Consider the following 25,743-nt stretch of genomic DNA (forward strand, 5'->3'; position numbering starts at 1 on the left):
GCTGGGTATACTTGAATCCCATTTGCCGTCACAATATGACCAAGACAGTTCACTCGAGTCAATCGAAACTCACACTTACTAAACTTGGCATAAAGTTTCTCCTTTCGTAACGTTTCCAACACAGTTTGAAGATGCCATCCATGTTCCTTCTCGTTCTTCGAGTATACTAAAACATCGTCGATGAAGGCTAACACAAACTTGTCAAGATACTCGTGGAAAACTCGGTTCATCAAGTCCATGAAAACGACTGGGGTGTTGGTCAGCTCAAATGGTATCACGACGAATTCATAATGGCCATAACGAGTGCGAAAAGCAGTCTTAGGCACATCCTCGCGTCGGACCTTTAGTTGATGATATCCCGACCTCAAGTCCATTTTCGAAAATACGTCCGCTCCTCGAAGTTGGTCAAACAAATCATCAATCCTCGGCAGTGGGTACTTATTCTTCAAGGTCATCTTGTTGAGCTCACGATAGTCGATGCACATCCTCATCGTTTCATCCTTTTTCTCAACGAAACAACACTGGTGCTCCCCACGGTGACACACTAGGTCGAATAAAACCCAAGTCTAACAGTTTTTTTTTTATATAACACCTTCACGGTGGAGGGTTGAGTAGGTCCCTCATCCCCTATATATCATCAAAACGAAAAGTTTTTACACCAACTATCCCAAAAGTGGACAGTCACACAAAGGCAACAAACTACTATCAACAAAAACAAAGGAAGGCAGAAAATAAGCTATCCAATCTAAAGCAAAAAACCCTCTGGTCCAAGGATATGTGCCTGTGCTAGAACCAGCAGATAACTTCCTGTTCATCATTCCCTCCACCAGCAATCTCACATCTCCACCTGAATAGCATTGAACGCCCTGCAACATCAAACAAAAAAATTTCGGCCAGCCTTAAAGCACCTACACAGCAAACCCCATCTCCACCCGCATCATCAAAACTGGAAATTTGGCATTCCCAACTGCTCCAATCTACATAAAGCTTTTACACGAGCTGGCGCCGAGCCCTTTGTGTACTATTGGATCGCACCAGCCTGCAGGCTCAAACCTGCAAGAAAATCTGCTACCTTATTCCCTTCTCTAAAAATATGGGAGATTCTCCAAACGCAACCCTCCAGTTCTTTCCTTACTCTAGCCAAAACATTACATATTTCAGCCGGGCCAAGATGGCCTGTGTGAAGCCACCGGACCACTGTTTCCGAATCTGACTCAATCGAGATACGGTTGCTATGTTTCTTCGCAAGCCTCTCGCCTATCATCAATGCCATGGCTTCAGCCTCCAGCCCTGACCCGGCATCCAGATCAGCAGCAAAGGTGGCAAGGATATCCCCCTCACTATCTCTAAGCACCCCTCCTCCCCCTGCCCGTTGAGGAAGCTGCTTGAAAGCACCATCTACATTGATTTTTATCCACAGGGGGTCGCCACTGTACCCTACCCACCTTCTTCCTTCGCACCTTCGGATCCCTGCTCACCATCTCATCCAGCTTAGGACTACAATATTTCCAATGTTCAGGGCCTAGTAACTTGGCCACAACCAAATGCCTCAACTTCACATTAACTCTCTTGATCACATTTGCCACATCAAAAGCCTTATCCCTGTGAACATTTTCATTGCGTTCTGTCCAGATAAACCAAAGGATTAAACTAGGGAGGATCACAGCCACGTGCTGATTAGAATTAACGCCGAGGGACCTCTGCCACTATCTGAATCTCAATTCCAAATTTTCCCCAATCTCACCAAACGGAAGCACCTAAGGGAACCATTCTGCAAAGTGGTTCCAGACCCTCCTAGCCGCTTCACCATTGACAAACAAATGTAATCTTGATTCCACCTGAGACTTCTCACAGCATCTACATTTTGAAGCAAGCGTAATCCCCCTCCACTGCATCTTCGTATCCACCGAGATTCTGTTCGCCAAGAGACGCCAAAGGAACAAGGAAATTGAAGCAAGCGTAATCCCCCTCTCACCTCTATCTCGCACCAGATTCCCTGCTGATGCCAGGGAAAAATCCCCATTTCCTGTAAGTTTCCATCTTCCCATATCTCTACTCCTTCCATCAAACGTGATTTGCAAGATCTTATCAATAACTCTATCCGGTAACCCCACCTCCTCTGCCAGAATCTAGAGTCCCTCCTCATTCCAATGATCATCCAACCATAAATCCTTAACCTTCAATGTGGAACTAACCACACCTGGGTCACACATCTCTACAAGAGGCGTACTCAGCACCCAGGAATCATACCAAAAACTGATCTCACCATTCCCCAGAACCCACCGAACCTGCTCCCGACAAAGGCTTCCTACTTTAAACAACCGTCTCCACATCAGGCTAAATCGGTTTGAGCGGTAGGTTACCAGAGGGAAGGATTTGGAGCAATATTTCTGATGCATGTACCGCGCCCACAACGACCTTTGCTCCCGAAACCTCCACCACATCTTGATGCTAAAAGCCTCAATAACATCTGCCAAGTTCCGAATCCCCACACCCCCTTCCTCTATCGGAAGACATACCCGCTGCCATTTAATCCAATGTGTTTTCCTTGACGTATTGCATGAGCCCCACAAAAATCTAGCCATGACTTGTTCAATCTGTTTTAAAGCCCCCTTGGTGGGATTAAGAACTTGGAAGATATGAATGGGAAGAGCCCCAAGGACACTTTTAATCAGAGTTAGCCGGCCGCCAAAGGATAAGTTCCTGTGACTCCAACTATGGATTCGTGCCGAGATCTTATCCTGCAGGAACATAAACAAACTTGTTTTCTTCGGGCCTCTGAAAATAAGCACTCCAAGATAAAGAAAAGGGAGTTCTCGTTGCTGGAAACCACTAGCTTCCATGACTTCTCTTGCCCATGACTGATGTTTTTTGTCTAAATAAAAATAGCTCTTTCCCACATTTACTTTCTGACCCGAGACCTTCATGTAATGTTCTAGACACTCAACCAGCTCCAAAACTGACGCTCTCTGAGCTTGTGAGAATACAATTATATCATCCGCGTAAGCCAAATGAGAGATTCCCATAGTATATCTCATTTTTCGGTACATCATTTCTTTTCGCCCAAGGATGAGGCGATCAAGAAGCCTCGAGAGATAATCTGCTGCAAGAATGAACAGAGATGGGGAGATAGGATCCCCTTGCCTGAGGCCCCGAGACGACTTAAAGAAACCAGCAACACTCCCATTAATTAAGACCGAAAACCAACAAGGGGAGATGCAATTTTCAATAAAGCTTACCCACTTATCCGAGAAGCTCATCTTCTTTAACACCTTAAGAAGAAATGGCCACTGAACACGATCGTAATCTTTTTCCATGTCAAGTTTAAGGACCATGTTTGGAGATACCACTCCCTTCCAGATTTCATGAAACAACTCCTTCGCAAGGAACACATTGTCACTTAACAACCGACCTCTAATAAAACCACTCTGGTTCGACACTGTAAGTATTGGCAAAAGAGGAGCCATCCGAGAAGTAAGAAGCTTGGATATTATCTTATTTATAACGTTACACAGGCTGATTGGTCTAAACTCTGCCCACCTTGTAGGATTTTTCTTTTTTGGTATGAGAACAATAAGAGTGGCTGCAATACCTCTCGGAATCTGGGAGCCTGAAAAGAATTCCCGCACCGCATCAACCACATCTTCCTTGATAATCTCCCAGCAAACATGAAAGAACAAAGCAGAATATCCATCTAGGCCTGCAGCACTTTCAGCATTAATACTAAACACTACTTGCTTAATCTCATCCTCAAAAGGTGTTCTCTCCAGCATTTCCATATTTACATGATTAGGAAGGGATTCTAGGATACCAAGGTCCGGCTCCTCAAGAGACTCAACCTCGCCAGTTAGTAAATTTTTAAAGAAGTTTCCAGCCGAGTCTCTGATATCCTTGTCCTCTGTCAGAATATGATCTCCATCTTCAATCATATGGATTCTAGATTTAATTCTCTTTTGCTTTACCCATCCATGGAAAAATTTTGTGTTCCTCTCTCCCTCCGCCACCCATTTAAGTGCTGCCTTCTGCCGCCAATAATCCTCCTCCATTTTAAGCTTCAAGATAAAATTAGCCGTCGACCTATTCAATTCAGAGCGCAAATCTGGAGAAGGGTCCTGCTCATACCTTTCCATGGCTTCTTTAGCCTCTACTTCCGCCTTTTTCAGCCCTTCAAATACATTACCAAAAACTACTCGATTCCAGATTTTCAAACTACTTTTCAGCTGGTTCAGTTTAATCTGCATATTGATCATTCCTCTTGTACCTGTTCCCTCCCTCCAGCATCTATCAACCTCATTAAGGAACAAGTGGTATCTTACCCACATGTTCTGAAATCGAAAGGAAGGTTTAGCACGTGGCCCCGGAAGTCGGGCCTCCACCAGCAGAGGGCAATGATCAGATAAGATCCTGGGAAGGTTTGAAACATGGGTAGACTCAAGCATGTTCGCCCATCCCTCACCCAGAAGAACTCTATCTAGCCTCTCAAAAACGTTCCCTCGTGCCCATGTGAACTTGGGTCCATCAGCTCCCACATCTAGGAGTTGGCAATCGCTGATGGCCTCGGCAAAGTCCAACATTCTCTCCTTCTCTTCCTCACACCCCCTTGTCTCTCCTCTTCAGATACAAAAGTGTTAAAATCACCTCCAACTAGCCAAGGCAACCCATCCAAACTAGCTGCAATTTCCCGAAGTTTATCCCACATCTCTAATCTGCCTTCCCTAAAGCATTTACCATACACCACAGAAACAAAGAAGGGTGCCGGCAACAGGGGTGTCTCAAACCTCGCATGTAGAACCTGCTTAGAATCATCCCACCCATCCACCTCAAAACCCTCCGCTGCAAAAATCCAAATCTGCCCATTACAATTAACACCCTTAAAATGCAAACCAAAGACCCTGCTAAAGAAGTCAGGTTTAGGTTTAATTAAAGGTTCAATGATTGCCAACACCGAGACCTTATTGTTCTTCACCAATCTTTTTATCATGCTCTGGGTATTTACGTTAGCTACACCCCGAGCATTCCAAATCAGCAAGTTAATTGACATGAGAAACTAAGGCAGATGAGACCCCTTGTTCAATCCTCCCATTCTTTCCTACCCTCTCCTCCACCAGCCCTGCATGATCCAGACCTGCCCCCTTTTATCCAGGAGCCGATCCTGCTCCATCTCATTATCATGATCTGGATCTTCCTCTGGGTACCAATCTCCTTCGTCTTCATACACATCAGGGTCAAAGTCTCCATTTGGCAACATCTTCCTGTACCGGCCGCGAGAGCTAAATCCTTTCTCAAACTTCCCACCAGAGCTCCCAGAAGGATCGATGGAAACTGAGCTCAGAACCGAGAACATATTCTTAGAGAACCTCGGCGACAACCCACCTTCACCTGAAGCACAGCCAGACCCCCCCTCCTCCGTTCTCTACTCCCAGACGAACTTCCCCTCAGTCCCACCGCATCCCCAGCCCCTTTCCCCTGTTTCCCACGCCTCCTCCCTGGTCGGAGAAACTCCCCTCCCCCAAGTTCATGAACTTCCTCTACCAATAACCCCTTATCTTTCCCAGAACCAAACCCCACTCCTTCTCCACCATCCTGTGCCACACTCATTTCCTCGTCCCTTGGGACCAACTCATTAGTCAAGACTCCCAAAACCTTCTCTCCTCCCTTGCCCCCCATCTCCTCCTGAGGCACCTCCTTACTTTTCTGAAAATTATAGGTCCTTTTTGCCAGTTTTTCCCTCTTACCGTTAGCATAACATACCTCGCTAGAGTGCCCAAAATGTTTACAGTCATAACAATATTGCGGAATACGATCCCATTTTACTATCTGCCTGATTTCTCTCCCCTGAAAATCCAAGACAATTTCCTGAGTTTGTGTCTGTGATATGTCTATCTTGATGCACATTCTAGCAAAGGACAATCTGGTCCGAGAAATCGTCACGTGATCCACCTGCAAAGGCTCTCCAAGTAGACCTCCAATCGCAAATAAAGCCAATTTTTCGAACAAATGAATAGGCAGCCCTATCAAATTACACCAAACAGCCGCTATAGGTGACTCAAAAAAAGGGTCGAAATCCGGCGTCCATTTAAACACTCGCATATGGTGTCGCTCAACAAACCACACCGGCATTCCATTCGCCCCCCCCAACAATTTCACATAATCTTCTAATAAGCTGAATTGAATCAGCACATGCTTAGCATTTATGTACTTCCATGAGAACTCTCCCTTGAACCTCATTCCTATGAAAGCATTCTGAATATGCTGTGAAGAGGAGATGGAGTGAGAAAACTTACCCACTATAGCGTGTCCCATTTTCTCTGCAAGGTAGGATGTTTTCTCACTTGAGAAGTGGATTGAAGGAAGCCCCGAGCATTCACCCTGTACCCCCATTTTCCTCATCTTTTCTGGCTCAAAGCTGACCGGCTGTTTTCCCCAGGAATTGGGCCCATCTGCCAACGAGGACTTATAGGATTTCCCCCCTGCTATTTGTTACCATCTGCGTTCGGAATTGGCCCTCCGTTGTTCTTGCTCGACTTTTCTTTGTTCTGGTTTTCCCCCATCCTCGGCATCTCCTTTCCCCCTGCACCTCTAAACGTTTCCTTCCCTTTACCACTCCGTAGATTATCTTTGGATAGTGGTGGAAACTCTTCCTTAACCACCTTACTCAAATCATGGTTCATTTCTAGATCATCTTTTCCATTTCCCCCAATGGGTTCGGTTCAAGCCTTAGGTCATCCCCTCCATTTCCACTCAACTTCACCTCTGCACACCCTTGCTTTCCCATAAATTCCATCTCCTGCAGAGGTTGAGATGAAACTAAATCCAGCACCAGATCAACATCATGTCCCTCCGGTAACCTGACCATCTGCATACTTCTCTTTTCTATCAGGTCACAATGTGAAGCCGAGACCCCCATTTCCCCAGAACATGTTCCATCCTCCTTCAAAATCCCCTCACCACCAGAGCCCATCCGACAAAATCCACCATCCACATCCCCCTTCTCATTCCCAGAAACCTCCATCAAACCCCCAGGCAAGGCTTTACCCTCTGATATGGATCCCAATGCCTTTAATCCACTTTCCCCTGCTCTCTTATTTCCCTTAAACCCCTTCATCTCCGATCCCTCAACCCCCTTCAGACTCGCTAGACGTAACGCCCTTCCACGCAGACCTCCCTTTCTCATCTCAGCCATCCTCAGCAGTGGAGATTTCGGCCTAGTTTTGGCTAGGCGAGCGACAGATCGAAGAGATTTCTTTCTTTCCGAGTATGTTTTTCAGGCAATTTGGCTAGGCGGGCGACAGACTCAACATCTCCTTTCTCACCCAGCATCTCCATCCCTTTGGTCTCAATTTCCATCCCTTTCTCCTCAGTCTCGACCCTCTCATCGCTACCCAGCAACCCCGGTGGATCCCCTACCTGCAACTCCCCCATTCTCACGGCCACAGCGAAGGAGAAGCCCTAACCCCCAAATCGAGAAATAGAACACGAATCAACGAATGTAGATCACGAAACAGTAGCCAGAAATTGGTGAAACAGTAGCCAGAAACCAATGAAACAGTAGCCAGAAATCAAAGGAACAGTGGACAAAACGCAGAAACCACTCGTGATTTTACTGTGTGTAAATCGCACACACTAAGTGTGAAATTGAGAGCCTACCATCCTTTAATTTGATATATGATTGAAATAGTTTCTCAAGTCTAACAGTTCTTGCAACTGAATCTTCAATTCTGCCAACTCTTTAGGGGCCATTCGGTATGGCGCTTTTGATACTGGCGCAGACCCTGGTTCCAAATCAATAGTGAACTCCAATTGTCTGTTGGGTGGCGGTCCAGGCAAAGCTTCCGGAAACACATCAGGAAAATCTCGTACTACTGCTACGTCTTCCACTTTCAAATCCTTCTTTTTCTCTTCGTTCAAGTACACAAGATACGCCGGACGCCCTTTTCTTATCATCGTGGTTGCTTGCAAAGCGGAGATTATGGAGGCTCGTCGGTTCATGGAGATCCCATATAAGATAGTCGGCTCTTTGCCCGGGGCTTGAAAAGAAATCTGTCTCTCTTTACAGTGAATCATTGTGTGGTTCTCGGTAAGCGAATCCATTCCCAAAATTATGACTACGTTCTCCAAAGGCATAACGTACAAAAGTTAGGCCACTACTCCTAATTCTCCTAACACAAAGTCTATGTTCGAGCAAGTTCGCACAATATCAATTAAACTTCCACCAGGTGAAGACAACCTCAAACCCAATTCAACATGTCTACAAACACGTCCGCATAAAGTGTATTCGAAAAGCTCAACCTCACCCATTCCTCCAAGTGTAGCATTAAGAACTCGAAAATTGATCAAGCAGTCTTACTTGGATATGAATTGATTTCAAAATTGTAGCTACACTGCTGAAAATGTCTTAAGCAGAAAGGCTGCAGAATTAATCAAGAAAACAATGTCTCTAGCTCGACTCTTTCGGGTCTCACTAACTTGCAACAATTAGTTATGATCATCTCCACGGAGCTTGAAAGAACATAAGATAGATCATGAATATAGGGTGGAATCGAATTAAATCTCAAGTCTCGTAGTAGGCTACGAAGGTCAAAGGAACTTTTGAAAGAAAATCTAGTGGATTGAATTCGTTAAGGCAAGGTACAAAATGTAGGCCTTAACTTTGTTTTGTAAAAAGAAAAGTTATAATATGGATATGATACGTATAGTGGAACAAAACCAAAAGAATTTCACTCTGTATGAAAGATCTTGAACAGACATGTTTACGGAATGAAAGGCTGAAAAAAATAGTTCGAAGAAGAATATCCCATAGAAAACATGTCTGTGAAACGTGAACATGTTGAAGGACATAACTGCAAGCAGCCTTAGAAATGAAGTTTAATAGCAAAGGCTCACAAGGTCAAAATATTGTTCGTAAATAATAGGTCAAGGAAGACTACAATCGATCCAAGTGTCCAAAGTTATGAAGGCAACACCACTTTCCAAGAACTGAAAGTGAGTTATGACTCAATGGATGAAAAGAAATAATAAACGTTACTTGAAAAGAGTGAGTGAAACAAGATTTAAATAGACAGGGGCTCACGATTATTTGAAAGGTCCTGAAAGACAGCTCCTTAGAATCCAAGTAAGAACTGTTGATTAAAAAGTTCGTTCTAGCTTTTAAAATCGCACCTCCTCATTCATCTTTCGCGGGCCGAAACTGGTAATATCGCTCAAGGAGCTGTGGGTTCCACGCTGAGATTCTTCATATCGTTGCCACTAATAATGATAGTCGGAATCCATATCTTCATAATATTCTTTGCACCTCATAAAAACCATTCTCTTAAAACATCGCAATTATACTCGCGCTCCTAACGTGCTATAACAGTCATCTTCGTCGCACCACCACTTTTGACGCAAGAATGAGTTTACATCTTAGATCACAAGTATGATCTCTCCCCGTTGTAGGATTAAATCATTTAGCATCTCCTCTTGAAGTTCTTTTTGTACGTAATGTCTCTTTGTATTCTCTTTATTCTTATCGTTCAGGAAAAACGATAGTGAATTTGTAATCAACTAATGGAGTTTGAATTCGCACTACATATTTCCATTTATCTTATCCCTCATAAAAGTGATATTGTAGTTGTAACACGATATCGTTCGATCAAACAGACATCTTGGTCATTCTAGGTTTGCAACAAAGTTCATAGTATCATACTTTCTTCTACCAACACTTTCATAAAGTACCTCACACTTTTACGTTCATAATTCATCACTTAAAACATGATTCACATACCAAAAGATTCAACATGCATAAACGTATATCGCCATGCATAACTACGTCATATTCCTCATTCACTTCCAGATCTAAATTTTCCCAAAAGAAACGAACTAACATGCTTTCGTTCAAGGTTCAAAGATTTTTCGAAATTTTCAACAATTTTCCATAGCATGTTATAGTTTTGTCAATCAAATTCCACTATGAACAACTAGTCCTTACCATTGTAAAACATCAACCTCAAAGTTTTTTTTTCCACATAATCAGACACCATGCACTTCACCTATATGTTTGAAACAAACATTTTTTTTAAAAAGTTACAACATTGTCAAAACAACTCATCAATCTTCATCTTTCGTATAAAACACTCCATCTTCCTATGTTCACATGCTTACGTCATCACTTTCACACATATAACACATACTTAGGACATCATACCAATCTTGCTCATGTCCCACATAATCAAACCATAACAATATCATATTCACACATACAACACGTGCTTAGATCATATTGCCAATCATGCTCATATTCCACATAATCACACTATCACAATATCGTTTTCACACATATAACACGTGTTTAGATCATCACGCAAATCATGCTCACATTTACGTCCTTTTCACATCATTTATTCACGAATTTAGAATCACATCACTTCATCACGTAATTACATGCTCATGCATTCTTTTGCCCAAACCATCCTCATCATATCATCAATCTTATACATCGTTCTCATATTTCATCAACAACTTAAAACATACCTCACTTTCCTTGGTTGAGCGTGATGCTTGGATGTTGAGCCTTCGTGACACTTCTAGTCAATAAGGGTTCACTAATCTAGACTTAAAGTGAAAGAAGACTCTCGGACCAGAGCGACAGAACAAAGCTCTGATACCACTCTGTCACGACCGCCCAAACTAGGGGTACTACAAACGAGGCGATCATGACCATGGGATAACATTAAAGACAACATTTAAGGATAACATTTTATATGAAAACTTAATTAGCTTAAAGGAATAATATTTTAGTTCATTAAAAGTTTAGACAACAAATTTTTAGTTTAAAGAAACTTAATGTTATAAATTTATTATTAATTAGCAACGACTTATGGCAAAGGATTTTTCAAAAGAAGCAGCGGAGAAAAAAATAAATATTAAAATCCAATTAACTTCCAAAAGAAAACATTTGGTTTATTTCACGAAAAACCATTTCAGAGTAACAAGGTAAACATCAGATTAACGCCTAACACAATCAAACATGCTCAAACACAGTACGAAACAGAATAAAGTCTTGAGGCATAGTTCAAAAATATAGCAGTGGAAATAAGGTTTAAAGAGAGTCAAGGATGACGTCTATGTATGAAGACACAACGCATCCAAAGTTCCTAGGCCAACTCAACATCCACCTCAACATCCCGCTCAACCTGCACATAGGGAAAAACATATGCAGGGCTGAGTACTTGTTGTACTCAATGGGCTCATGCCGAAAACATTTATACAGTTATGTCATCCATACCAGTGATCTCGAGTTTTATACGCAGTAAAGAAATATCATCGAGAACACAAAAACGTTTCATAGACTGACCAGTCAAATAATCTTCTCATTTTCTCAACAATCCATCAATCACAATCATCAATCCACAGTGCGACGAAAGTGTGGCCACACTATTCGCCCACTAGACCGGCTGACTAGCAAGGACGGCTCCCGATCTCATCAGTGTACACAGCCTGACAGGGTTTGCGGCCCTACTCAGACCCGAATTCGTTTCACAACACAGCCATATAGCCTAACGCAGTAAACTCAGACGAACTAGGCATCAGGCATACAATCTCAATCAAAACAATTCATGGCATGACATAACAAGTTAAACCACCCTTATAACACCACATCATATTTTCAGAAAATAAAAAGATTTGTAAAGAAAGCCCACCTCGCTGGCTTAATTAATTCAATATCCACATAAGGCAACCCTCGTTCCTTGTGCTCACGTACACACAATAACCCTTTCCAATCATCACAACACAAATCAGCCTTCCATAAATTTACATTACAATGCATGTCCTATCGTTTCTTTCATCGTTCTGTCAATTTACCCATCCCAACATTCATCAACATAAGGAAACACATGCCATAATATTTCTCCACGTATCACACATAATCACGTCATAGGATACATTCCTTAATCATACGTGCATCACGTCATAGGATACATTCCTTAATCATACGTGCATCATAGAATTCACCCAACTTGGCAACTGTAACACCCGTACCTTAAGTTTGAAATTTACTTTTATGTAACGGAATAATTGATAAAATTATTTCGAAACGCTATGCTTCTCGATAGATGTGTTATGGGAAAAATTATGGTTTATGGGTTTGATGAAAAAAAAAGGAATGTGTTTTCTTTTTAAAAAAATGAACGTTGGGAGACACGTTTAAGGTCTCGTTGAAAGGTCGATGATGAAATTGCTATTCTTTAGCAAGACGAATGAATTAAACGGAAAGAAATATATGTTTTATGGATAACGACGCGCGTAAAGCAAGGAACGGTTGAATGAATATTATATTTGGAACAACACCAAATATAAATTATGTACGATTTCTCGTACTTTAAATTTTTGGTTATGAAGAACGAGATAACAAAATTTAATAAAGGACCGTGAATTTTAATTGATGAAGGAAAATGCGAAAAATATATAAATGTATGAATTTATTTTGAACTTTCCAAAATAAATTTGAAGTCCAATTAAATATGAAATAACTTGAATTTTAATAACTCTTTAAATCCTTTCTAATTGGGCATGATTTAATTGTTGATTTTGAGCCCAACAACTTTGGAATTAATTTATGGAAGCCCAAGTATGGCTTTAAATTATCTAAGCCCAAAATAATTTTTCCTCCTTCTTTCCCCCCCCCACGTCGACGGTTCTTTCCCCCCATGATGACCGATCGGTTTTTTTCTACCTCTCCACTTCCCTCATCAATACCTACACCCTCCTCAAACCCCTCTAACCCACTCACCACTTTCACTTGGCAAAAAAAGAAGAGAGAAGAAGGAGAAGAAAAGCGGCGAGAGATAGCCGAGAGGAAGGAGGGAGAAGAAGGAGTTGGTTCCACCATTTTTGTTCAACCACCATCAAATTTAAGCTCTTGAGGTATACCATTTCTTCCATCCTCAAAGCATGAGTCGTTTACTAGCCTTGCATACATGACATACATCCTTGTTCCATAGCTTTTCTTCCATAATCAAACTAAGTAGAATTCAACGTAGAACCTTCCAAATGATCGTCGTACTTAGCCGAAGCTTAGAAAGAACTTAGCTTTATGTTAACAACACGTGTTGCGAGCCTTTGCGGGGTGTTTTTGGGCGGGTTCGGAGTGGTTTCGGAGGAGGAGAAGTAGCCGCCGGCGACGGGCAGCGGCGGACAGCCGCGCTCGACGTTCCCGGTGCGGATGACGGCTCCCGGTGGCGACGGCGGCAGCAGCAACGCGACGGGAGGCAGCAGCGGCCGGTGACTCCAGCTGGCAGCGACGCCGTGCGAAGTCCCTCCGCGGCAGCAGCTTCCCGGCGACCCTGCGACGGCGACGAGTAGAGGCGGCAAGGCAATGGTGGCTTCACGACCCGCCGACTATTCCAGCAGCGACGTCGTCGAGCCGGAGAAGGCGACGGCGGCGGCTGCTGTGTGGTGGCCGAGAGAGAGAGGAGACGGAGAGAGAGAAAGATGTTAGAGAGGGAGATAATTAAATCTGGGCCATGTGTTTTTAATTTGGGCCTTGGAATAGTTTATTTCGTTGTTGGGCCTTTTAAAAATGGAAGTCTAAATAAATTGATGGGCTCACTAATTTGATGGGGCTCACTATGTATTTTTGGAGGAATAAGGTGGCTAAGAAATTTAATCGCTTGGGCCGATAATTAAAATTTAATCGGGGGAAATTATTTCAGTAATTTCCGAAAGACTTTTTGAGGAAGAATAATTTACCTAAGTATGGAGTAATACTTTTTCAACGGTAAATAATTACGGAAATTAAAGTATGCGCGTAAATAATTTATAGAAATTATTTTCGACGTTATGGAAAATACGAGGAGCCAACGGAGGAAGAACGAGCGTAAGCGGCCGACCGGCGTCGCACGCGACGCCTTGGGTGGCCGCCGAATAACCGAAAATGTGCGAAAATCGAGAAAGAGAATTAAAAGATTTTAATTAGAGTGCATGCATTCTAATTACCATCGTTACAGAGGTTTGATATGAATTTTATGTGTTTTCCGAAAAGGTGGTTCGCACGCACGCTAAAAGTCGGAACAAGGAATTTTACGGAAATCCTAAGCTTTTGAGGTGGGCTTTATTTTATAACGTTTATTTTGAATCAATATGCTTACGATGTTATAAGGATGTTTCTATAAGTATGTCATGCCGTGTTTATGTTTTGAAACTGCCTATCTGATTGTCTACTTGAATGAAACTCTACTAGACTTTGATGGTTAACGAATTCGGGTCTAACTAGGGTCTACGCCCTACTTAGACTAGTGCACTGATGGGGATCGTGAGCCGTCCCCTAGGTCGGCCGGTCTAGTGATCGAGATTGTGGCCACAGTCTCGTTTCACATGATGGTTCAGATATGGTATATGATGGAGGATGATGTTAGTCCGCGCGGACACTTTTTAAGGAAATGAACTTTAGTGTCTCTCGGCCTTTTTAAAGTAAAACCCAGGATTCACTCGACGATGGCTTGACATATCTTAACGGTGAATGTTTTTGGGCATGAGTTCACTGGGTGCACCAAGTACTCAGCCCCTGCATATATTTTCCCTATGTGCAGGTTGAGCGAGGTCGGGAGGCGGAGGATGTTGAGCGATGATCCAAGAACGTATCAAATCACTGTTCCGGTTACTATTATGTCTTCATACGTAGTAGTAGCTAGACTCTCAAAATTTGCTTCCGCTACTCAATGTTTTCAGAATTTCTGTTATTTTCTTTGAACTGTTGAACTCTGTTACTTCCCTTATGGTTGAACTCTGTTATCTTTCATTATGAGACTTGGGTTTTGAAACGTTGATCAATTTAAATGGAATTTCCTCTTTGATTGTTAAGTTGTATTGCCTTGAGTTGATTATCCCCCCTTCTTCTCCGCTTCTTAGTTCCCCCACTAGTCACGATTTCTCGTGTTTCCTATCCTTAGGAAGTGCGGTCGTGACAGAATGGTATCAGAGCCGTGTTTTTCCTTCCGCTCTGGACCGAGAGTCATTTATTCAATCTAGCCTAGACTCGTTTCGCTAGACTAAAAGAGTATTCGCTTAACACTCAACACTCCGTCTCACTGCGCTCAACATGAAAGAAGGCAAAAGTTGAAACGAAGCATAATAGAAGTGATAGAATGAATGGGGCGTGAAAAGGGCGTGAATTCCCAAGGAATGATGAGATGACGAGATGAGTAAAAACCTTGTGAAGCGCGATTAGCGTTAGGTTGAAGGATAGACGAAATTGTAAAAGTACCACGTTTATAAAATACGAAACATCTATCCTTAGATGATAACTTAAAAAGAAAAGAATTTTTATGACTTTTTCCTATGGAAATTGACAGGTATATGCACGGTAACACGTATGACGTTCTCTACGCATTTTATCTTTTCTACCTCGCTTATTTCTTTTTCTACGATTGGTTGCTAAGGGAACTTACTTTTATGTAGATGGCGATCACGATCCACGCACCGCTAAGGGGAAGGTACGTCAAGAATGGATTGCGGGCGGTGGAAATGTATCGCGAGTTCGAGAGGGACGCGGGGGCCCCTTTGATATCTTATGTCGCCGATTACTTGACCTTATGGCGGGATGCTCATGGCTGTGGAGTGAGGCACTATGAGGGAATCAAGAGATTGGTTGATGGACTACCGGCACCTTGGAATAGGTGGGCCGATGAGGCTTCACGGTCATACATCTGGCATAAGCTTCCCGACTACAGCATGCAGGGAGACATGCATGGTTTTGTGAAGGTTCTCTTGGAAGCACTGGTCGATGCTCGTGGTGGACCGCCACCCTATGCTCCTCCTAGGAAGGAGACGTCCTCATCGAGCCGCAGTCCCTACAGCGGGGGTCGATACGAGAGTGAGACGCCGTAACCAAACTGCCCCAAGAAAAGAAGACTTGGGATGCGCACCTCCGCACCTCCCGCGACGAAAGTCCTTGTGGTTGATGAGCATGTCGACGTCGCTACTGATGTGCGGGAGAGTGATGAGGAAGAGGAAGAAGATCCCCTTGAAGACGAGGAGGATCCCATGGAGGATGAGAAAGACCCCGAAGAAGAGCCCCTTGCGAGAGAGGTTGAAGTTAATAGCGGGGAAGGGGCGAATTATGAGAGAGCTCCCGAGGAGTAGTGTTCTTTTACTGATTAGTTAGTTTCGAATGTTTTGCTTTGACGAACTATGTAGTAGTTTCTTTTGCCGTTGTTTTTCCTTCCCTGTTTCAAAGACCTTGTGAAACACGTACTTGTTGGTTTTAAGATAATTAAGCTTCCGTAGTTTTATCGTTGTGTTCGTTTTACCATGTTGTGTATGGAAAGTTGTGTTATCGCTTTGGAAAGGTTGTGTGGAGTGGTGATGGTAAAGTTGGTTTTTATACTAATGCATGTGTTGAACAGAATGCCTCCCCGACGTGCCGCAGTTCACCACGAGAATGAGGCAAGCAACGAGACCCAAAGCAGTGTGGGTCCCGAAGGACAACCACCACCACCACCGCCACCACCGCCACAGCCGGAACGGAACATCGAGAAAGAGTTCCGAAAGGAACGTCCTCCCGTGTTCGATGGAATGGGAGATCCAACCAAGGCCGAGACCTGGATTCGGGCCATAGAACGCATCTTTAAGTTCTTGAGGTGCACTGACCAGGAGCGCCTATCGTGCGTGACTTATCAGCTCACCGGGTCCGCAGAATTCTAGTGGGAGACTAAGCAACGGACAATGACGCAGGAACAGTTAGACACCCTGACGTGGGAAGACTTTAAGGAGGAACTGTATGACAAATACATTCCAAGGAGCTACCGTAAGGCAAAGGAGGCCGAGTTCTACAATTTAAAGCAGGGACGGATGACTGTGACAGAATATGACCGTGCCCTATGTGACATGTCTCGATATGCACCCGAGCAAGTAAACACCGACGAGAAGATGGCGGAGAAGTTTTGTGCCGGTCTGAGGCACGAAATCAGGATGGCTTTGGCATGCCGTGGCAGACTCTCGTATGCCGAGTCATTATCTCGTGCATTGGACGTGGAGGAAGCGATGCCACGGGAAAGGACGGTTACACCCACTACTCCAACACCGCCGACCTCACAGCAAAATTTCCGGGATAAGAGGAAATGGGACGGGAACCGCGCATCCTTCGACAACAAGAGGTTCCAGAGTACCCCAAACTCTTCCCAGGGAAAAGGAAAGCAAGCTGCTCCATTCCAAAGTGGAGATTTCCGTCAGAGAGCACCTCCTTGTGCGAAATGTCAGAAGAACCACATGGGAGAGTGCAGAGTCGGGACCAACGTGAGCTACAAGTGTGGTGGGGTCGGACACTTCGCCAAAGAGTGCCCGAGCAACAACAATACTGGAGGTGGGGGAACGCTGAACGGACCTAGAGGGAATCCTACACCACCTCCGCAGCAGCAGCAGCGTCGCCAGCCATACCCGACTCAAGCTAGGGCCTATGCCTTGGGACGCAAGCAAGCGAGAGCCCCACAGGGAGAGCCAAAGCAAGATAATCTGGCAGGTATGAGAACATTACTTGACATGCCTGTTGCTGTTCTGTTTGATACGGGTGCGTCGCACTCTTTTATATCGCACTCCTGCGTGAATGCTTTAAGACTGCCTGTTGATGAACTTGAACATGAGATGAATGTGAACTCACCGGTAGGAGGCCTTGTAGAAATTTCACAATCTTGCTCGAACATAGAACTCATGGTGGGAGAACTTAGTTTAGTGGCGCACAACTTGCACGTTATGCCGATGGATAATGTGGACATTATTCTGGGGATGGACTGGCTAGCTGAAAACTATGCCTCTATCCGATGCCAAGAGAGGCAAATCTCGTTACAAACCCCGGGGAAGGAGCCCTCTACCTTCCACGGAATTTCGATGAATCAACGAACTTGTGTGATATCGGCACTTCAAGCAACCACGATGATTAGGAAGGGGCGTCCGGCCTATCTTGTGTATCTACAAGGACATGACAAGAAAGAGAGTAAAGTTGAGGATGTGGCAGTGGTACGTGAGTTTCCCAACGTATTTCCTGATGCGTTGCCAGGCCCTCCTCCTGACCGACAGTTAGAGTTTACTATCGATCTGGAACCAGGAGCCGCACCAGTGTCGAAAGCACCCTATAGGATGGCGCCGAAGGAGTTGGAAGAACTCAAAATCCAGCTACAAGAATTACTGGACTTGGGTTTTATCCGACCGAGTGTGTCGTCGTGGGGAGCACCGGTGCTGTTTGTGAAGAAGAAAGACGGGACACTGAGAATGTGCATAGACTATCGGGAATTGAACAAGTTGACTCTCAAGAATAAGTATCCTCTACCGAGAATAGCTGTTCGACCAACTCAAGGGAGCATGAGTATTTTCGAAGATGGATTTAAGGTCGGGATATCATCAGTTGAGGGTACGAAGGGAGGACATACCCAAGACGGCTTTCCGAACGAGGTATGGGCATTACGAGTTTGTAGTAATGCCGTTTGGACTGACAAATGCACCGGCGGTATTTATGGACTTAATGAATCGAGTATTCCATCCATACTTGGACAAGTTCGTCCTGGTATTCATAGATGATGTGCTAGTTTACTCGAAGGATGAAAAGGAACATGAGGAGCATCTAAGGATCACACTGGAAACACTCCGAACAGAGAAGTTATACGCCAAGTTCAGTAAGTGTGAATTCTGGCTAAAGGAAGTGAATTTTCTGGGGCATGTTGTGACAGCCGAAGGGATTCGAGTTGACCCCGCAAAGGTGGAGGCCGTACAACAGTGGAAGGCGCCAAAGACCCCAAACGAGATTCGGAGTTTCCTTGGTCTGGCGGGATACTACCGAAGATTTATTGAAGGATTTTCTAAAATCGCAAGACCAATGACTCAACAATTGAAGAAGGGGACCAAGGTCAATTGGACACCGGAGTGTGAGGCTAGCTTCCAGTTGTTGAAAGAGAAATTGACCACCGCACCTGTTCTAGCCGTGCCGGAACTGGGAGTAGACTATGTGGTTTACACTGATGCATCGAAGATTGGACTGGGGTGTGTTCTGATGCAGAATGGTAAGGTGATTGCCTACGCCTCGCGGCAGTTGAGGCCACACGAGTTGAACTACCCTACTCATGACTTAAAACTAGCGGCTGTTGTGCACGCATTGAAGATTTGGAGGCACCACCTCTATGGAGTTCGGTGTGAGATTTTTACCGACCATAAGAGTCTGAAGTACTTCTTTGAGCAGAAAGATTTGAACATGAGGCAACGCAGATGGCTCGAGCTAGTCAAGGATTATGATTGTGGTATTAACTATCATCCGGGTAAAGCAAACGTGGTGGCGGATGCTTTGAGCCGGAAAGCTCAACCGCAGTTGGCTACTTTTCTCACTCAGGAAGCGGAGTTGATTCGCGATTTAAGCAGGATGCGATTGGAGGTAGTAAGAGCACCAGAGACTGTGAAGGGAAAGATTGCCACCTTGGTAATTGCATCCGATCTACGAACAAGGATAATAGAAGGGCAACGCAACGATGAAAATTTGGAGAAAATTCGACTGTAGGTGAGGAAGGGCGAACAAGAGAAGTTTCGAGAAGAGGCGGATAATGCTCTCACCTACGAGGGGAGACTATGTGTGCCAGGCGACGAAGGACTTCGAAACGAAATTTTGACCGAAGCACACGAGACTCCATACACCGCCCATCCTGGAAGTACGAAGATGTACCAGGACTTGAAGGGATCATTCTGGTGGGATGGAATGAAGAGGGACATAGCTTTGTTTGTGGAAAGATGTTTGGCATGTCAACAAGTAAAAGCTTTACATCAACGACCCTATGGGAAGTTGCAACCGTTGGAGATTCCGGAGTGGAAATGGGAACACATCGCCATGGATTTTGTGACAGGTTTACCAAAGACCCGGCAAGGGAATACGGCCATTTGGGTAATCATAGACCGCCTCACCAAGAGTGCGCATTTTATACCTATCCCTATAACTCATGGATCCGACAAGCTAGCTCGGATTTATGTGAAAGAAATCATTCTGCTACATGGAGTGCCAGTAACAATCACGTCAGACCGGGATATAAGGTTTACTTCAAGGTTTTGGATAAGTCTGCAACGGGAGCTTGGTACACGACTGAATTTTATTACTGCTTTCCATCCACAAACCGATGGACAGTCCGAGAGAATGATTCAAACTCTTGAGGACATGCTAAGAGCTGTGGTGCTCGACAGAGGAGAAAATTGGGAAGTAGTACTACCTTTGATCGAGTTTGCCTACAACAATAGTTTCCAGGCGACAATAGATATGGCCCCATATGAAGCATTGTATGGGAGGAAGTGTAGATCACCACTCTACTGGGATGAGGTTGGTGAAAGAAGAATACTCGGGCCAGATTCGGTCGAAGAAATAATAGAGATCGTGCGACAAATTCGACAAAGGATAAAGGAAGCTCAAGACCGACAGAAGTCGTATGCTGATGTCCGGCGTACCGATTTACAGTTCAATACGGGAGATAAGGTGTTTTTGAGGGTATCTCCGTCGAAGGGGATAACGAGGTTCGGTGTAAAGGGGAAGTTGAAGCCACGATACGTAGGGCCTTACGAAATGATTTTTAATCCTGACTTGAGTTACGAGGAGAAGCCCGAAGCTATTCTGGACAGGAAAGTACAAGAGTTGAGGAACAAATTGATCGCGTCCGTGAAAGTACTTTGGAAACACCATGGCCACGAGGAGGCTACTTGGGAACTCGAGGATAAAATGAAAGAGAAGTACCCGGAACTTTTCGTTAGAAATGAGTAAATTTCGGGACGAAATTTCTGTTAAGGTGGGTAGAATGTAACACCCGTACCTTAAGTTTGAAATTTACTTTTATGTAACGGAATAATTGATAAAATTATTTCGAAACGCTATGCTTCTCGATAGATGTGTTATGGGAAAAATTATGGTTTATGGGTTTGATGAAAAAAAAGGAATGTGTTTTCTTTTTAAAAAAATGAACATTGGGAGACACGTTTAAGGTCTCGTTGAAAGGTCGATGATGAAATTGCTATTCTTTAGCAAGACGAATGAATTAAACGGAAAGAAATATATGTTTTATGGATAACGACGCGCATAAAGCAAGGAACGGTTGAATGAATATTATATTTGGAACAACACCAAATATAAATTATGTACGATTTCTCGTACTTTAAATTTTTGGTTATGAAGAACGAGATAAAAAAATTTAATAAAGGACCGTGAATTTTAATTGATGAAGGAAAATGCGAAAAATATATAAATGTATGAATTTATTTTGGACTTTCCAAAATAAATTTGAAGTCCAATTAAATATGAAATAACTTGAATTTTAATAACTCTTTAAATCCTTTCTAATTGGGCTTGATTTAATTGTTGATTTTGAGCCCAACAACTTTGGAATTAATTTATGGAAGCCCAAGTATGGCTTTAAATTATCTAAGCCCAAAATAATTTTTCTTCCTTCTTTTCCCCCCCCCCCCCCACGTCGACGGTTCTTTCCCACCCATGATGACCGATCGGTTTTTTCCACCTCTCCACTTCCCTCATCAATACCTACACCCTCCTCAAACCCCTCTAACCCACTCACCACTTTCACTTGGCAAAAAAAGAAGAGAGAAGAAGGAGAAGAAAAGCGGCGAGAGATAGCCGAGAGGAAGGAGGGAGAAGAAGGAGTTGGTTCCACCATTTTTGTTCAACCACCATCAAATTTAAGCTCTTGAGGTATACCATTTCTTCCATCCTCAAAGCATGAGTCGTTTACTAGCCTTGCATACATGATATACATCCTTGTTCCATAGCTTTTCTTCCATAATCAAACTAAGTAGAATTCAACGTAGAACCTTCCAAACGATCGTCGTACTTAGCCGAAGCTTAGAAAGAACTTAGCTTTATGTTAATAACACGTGTTGCGAGCCTTTGCGGGGTGTTTTCGGGCGGGTTCGGAGTGGTTTCGGAGGAGGAGAAGTCGCCGCCGGCGACGGGCAGCGGCGGACAGCCGCGCTCGACGTTCCTGGTGCGGATGACGGCTCCCGGTGGCGACGGCGGCAGCAGCAACGCGACGGGAGGCAGCAGCGGCCGGTGACTCCAGCTGGCAGCGACGCCGTGCGAAGTCTCTCCGCGGCAGCAGCTTCCCGGCGACCCTGCGACGGCGACGAGTGGAGGCGGCAAGGCAACGGTGGCTTCACGACCCGCCGACTATTCCAGCAGCGACGTCGTCGAGCCGGAGAGGGTGACGGCGGCGGCTGCTGTGTGGTGGCCGAGAGAGAGAGGAGACGGAGAGAGAGAAATATGTTAGAGAGGGAGATAATTAAATCTGGGCCATGTGTTTTTAATTTGGGCCTTGGAATAGTTTATTTCGTTGTTGGGCCTTTTAAAAATGGAAGTCTAAATAAATTGATGGGCTCACTAATTTGATGGGGCTCACTATGTAATTTTGGAGGAATAAGGTGACTAAGAAATTTAATCGCTTGGGCCGATAATTAAAATTTAATCGGGGGAATTTATTTCAGTAATTTCCGGAAGACTTTTTGAAGAAGAATAATTTACCTAAGTATGAAGTAATACTTTTTCAACGGTAAATAATTACGGAAATTAAAGTATGCGCGTAAATAATTTATAGAAATTATTTTCGACGTTATGGAAAATACGAGGAGCCAACGGAGGAAGAACGAGCGTAAGCGGCCGACCGGCGTCGCACGCGACGCCTTGGGCGGCCGCCGAATAACCGAAAATGTGCGAAAATCGAGAAAGAGAATTAAAAGATTTTAATTTGAGTGCATGCATTCTAATTACCGTCGTTACAGAGGTTTGATATGAATTTTATGTGTTTTCCGAAAAGGTGGTTCGCACGCACGCTAAAAGTCGGAACGAGGAATTTTACGGAAATCCTAAGCTTTTGAGGTGGGCTTTATTCTATAACGTTTATTTTGAATCAATATGCTTACGATGTAATAAGGATGTTTCTATAAGTATGTCATGCCGTGTTTATGTTTTGAAACTGCCTATTTGATTGTCTACTAGAATGATGGTTCAGATATGGTATATGATGGAGGATGTTTCTATAAGTATGTCATGCCGGTCTAGTGATCGAGATTGTGGCCACAGTCTCGTTTCACATGATGGTTCAGATATGGTATATGATGGAGGATGATGTTAGTCCGCGCGGACACTTTTTAAGGAAATGAACTTTAGTGTCTCTCGGCCTTTTTAAAGTAAAACCCGGGATTCACTCGACGATGGCTTGACATATCTTAACGGTGAATGTTTTTGGGCATGAGTTCACTGGGTGCACCAAGTACTCAGCCCCTGCATATGTTTTCCCTATGTGCAGGTTGAGCGAGGTCGGGAGGCGGAGGATGTTGAGCGATGATCCAAGAACGTATCAAATCACTGTTCCGGTTACTATTATGTCTTCATACGTAGTAGTAGCTACACTATCAAAATTTGCTTCCGCTACTCAATGTTTTCAGAATTTCTGTTATTTTCTTTGAACTGTTGAACTCTGTTACTTCCCTTATGGTTGAACTCTGTTATCTTTCATTATGAGACTTGGGTTTTGAAACGTTGATCGATTTAAATGGAATTTCCTCTTTGATTGTTAAGTTGTATTGCCTTGAGTTGATTATCCCCCCTTCTTCCCCGCTTCTTAGTTCCCCAACTAGTCACGATTTCCCGTGTTTCCTATCCTTAGGAAGTGCGGTCGTGACAGCAACACATGATATTTTAACGTAGCAACAAATCTGGCAGAACTGTGCAGTTGGTTTGTAAAAATCACCAAAAATCCATCCGACCTCATATGAAGCTAAACTTTGGTCACAACACAGTAGACACATTCAAGTTCATCCATGTAAAATTTCACTCCAAAATCATGTCATTTGGTCAGTCAAAACAACAATGAAATTCTCTGGTCGGAACACAAAAATTCTGGCAGCACTGCGCAGTTCAATTGAATAATTTACCAAAACTTCATCCGATGTCCAATGAGGCTGAAATTTTCACAAAACACAGAAGACACTTCAAATTGCATCCAGTTTAATATTCACATCAAAATGATGCCATTTGTTCGGTCAAATAGAAAATGAAACTTTCTGGCGAGAATACAAGTTTTTGGCAGAATTGCGCAGTCGACTTCAAAAATTTATTAAAAGTTCATCTTTTGTCAAAAGGGGCTGAAATTTACACACAAAACAGAAAACACCTTGAAGTTTTCTCAGTTAAACTTTCGCACCAAAATATGATCGTTTGGTCAGTCAAACAAACGTCAGAATCCACTGTCCGAACATCACAGTTTTCAGGTCTCAAAATTTCGAAATTAGGGTTTCTTCCTCATTCAACCAAACACAATTTTTCATGCTTCCCAAACACAAACATGCTTCAAAAGGTTCTCACAATGCTGTTCTCATATAATCACACATCATTTACCAATGAACCATTCAAACTTTACACATATTCATTCACAATCACATATTCACAGTTTTTCTCATACAAACACAAATTCCCACCGATTAGTTTTGCGATCTATGATTCCTACACTCACTATATGCATGAAGGAATCAAGAACAAGGTTTCAATGGAGAAGATGAGGAAAATATTTAGTTATACCTTCCTGAATCGAAAACCAAACGGTAGAAGCAAAGATTGATGCGATTCGTCGGGAACTCTTGAAAATAAACTTCAATGGATGCAAGAACAAGGATGGAAGAAATTTTGGAGAGGATGAAGAGAGGGAGGAGAGGTGAGGCACGAAAATTATGAGGGAGAATGGGGGCTAGGGTTTAGTTTAGGTGATTATATAGTCCTAGGTTTAATCCCATAAATTAATTAATTAACTAATTGTGGAGGAATAAAATAGAGGCCAATAAATAAAATCCACAATTAAAAAGAAGGAAAAATTTTGAAAAATTAGGTTAATATATTCGAATTTATTTGGTATTTACTTGGAGAGAAATAGATTCACAATTTAGGAAATAAGTCAATGAATATTCCATAAACAAGGGAACAAAATAAATTAAATCTCCAAGTAGGAAATAATGAGGGAAGGGGCGAAAATCTTGATGGTGTGCACAAGGAAATTATTTAAATCCTTAATTAAATAGAATAGGATTTAAATTTGGTAATTTCTTTATAGGAAAAGACTCCCATAAAATAGGCAACAATAAAATAGATTTCCTCCAAGGAAATTAAGCTAAAAAAACGTGTGGGATGGAGACATAATAGAAGAAAAATATTCACATCCCCAATTAATTTGGCTTAGGTATTAATTTACTATTGAATAAAGGAAATTCCAAAAAATAGGAAACAAATATATTCTCCTCTACAAATAGGGGGGCGAAAATTGGCTTAATTAGCCACAAGGAAATAATGCAACTCTTAATTTAATTGGGGTGAGAGAATAAAATGTGTCAAGATTTAATTGGATTTAAAATAAATGAAGGAATCAACAAGGTACAAATTTTATCAAAGAAACTAATTCATCCTCTTAATTAAAGTAGAGGATATCCGAAACTTACAAAAATAATAGGTTAGAGTTCAGTTTCATGTAGCATAATTTAGGTATAATTTGATTTGGATTTAATTTGGATGAATATCCCAAAATAATTAATTAAATCCAAGAAAGAATAAAATTTCCAATAATTGGAGGGGCCGACAATAGCCACTTTATTTGGCTAGAACAAGATGCATGATCTTTATTTAAATTGATTCCCCATATTAAATATAACTAGCACTTCATTCCAATTTCCCCATGACGATTTATTCCACATAATCAAACTCAA

The 25,743-nt window shown here is 43.0% G+C and overlaps 1 protein-coding gene across 1 annotated transcript; it reads right to left on the minus strand.

Moving 5' to 3' along the window:
• Positions 1-786: 786 nt before the first annotated feature.
• Positions 787-6,671, minus strand: LOC121800861. Its single transcript, XM_042200352.1, has 9 exons — positions 6,485-6,671; positions 5,430-6,440; positions 5,126-5,322; positions 4,659-4,849; positions 2,196-4,611; positions 1,976-2,129; positions 1,479-1,624; positions 1,054-1,381; positions 787-866 (listed from the first exon to the last, which is right to left on the minus strand). The coding sequence occupies exons 1-9, from the start codon at positions 6,669-6,671 to the stop codon at positions 787-789; spliced, it is 4,710 nt and encodes a 1,569-aa protein (XP_042056286.1).
• Positions 6,672-25,743: the final 19,072 nt, after the last annotated feature.

The sequence above is a fragment of the Salvia splendens genome, chromosome 4 (assembly GCF_004379255.2).
Source record: "Salvia splendens isolate huo1 chromosome 4, SspV2, whole genome shotgun sequence".
NCBI lineage: Eukaryota > Viridiplantae > Streptophyta > Magnoliopsida > Lamiales > Lamiaceae > Salvia > Salvia splendens.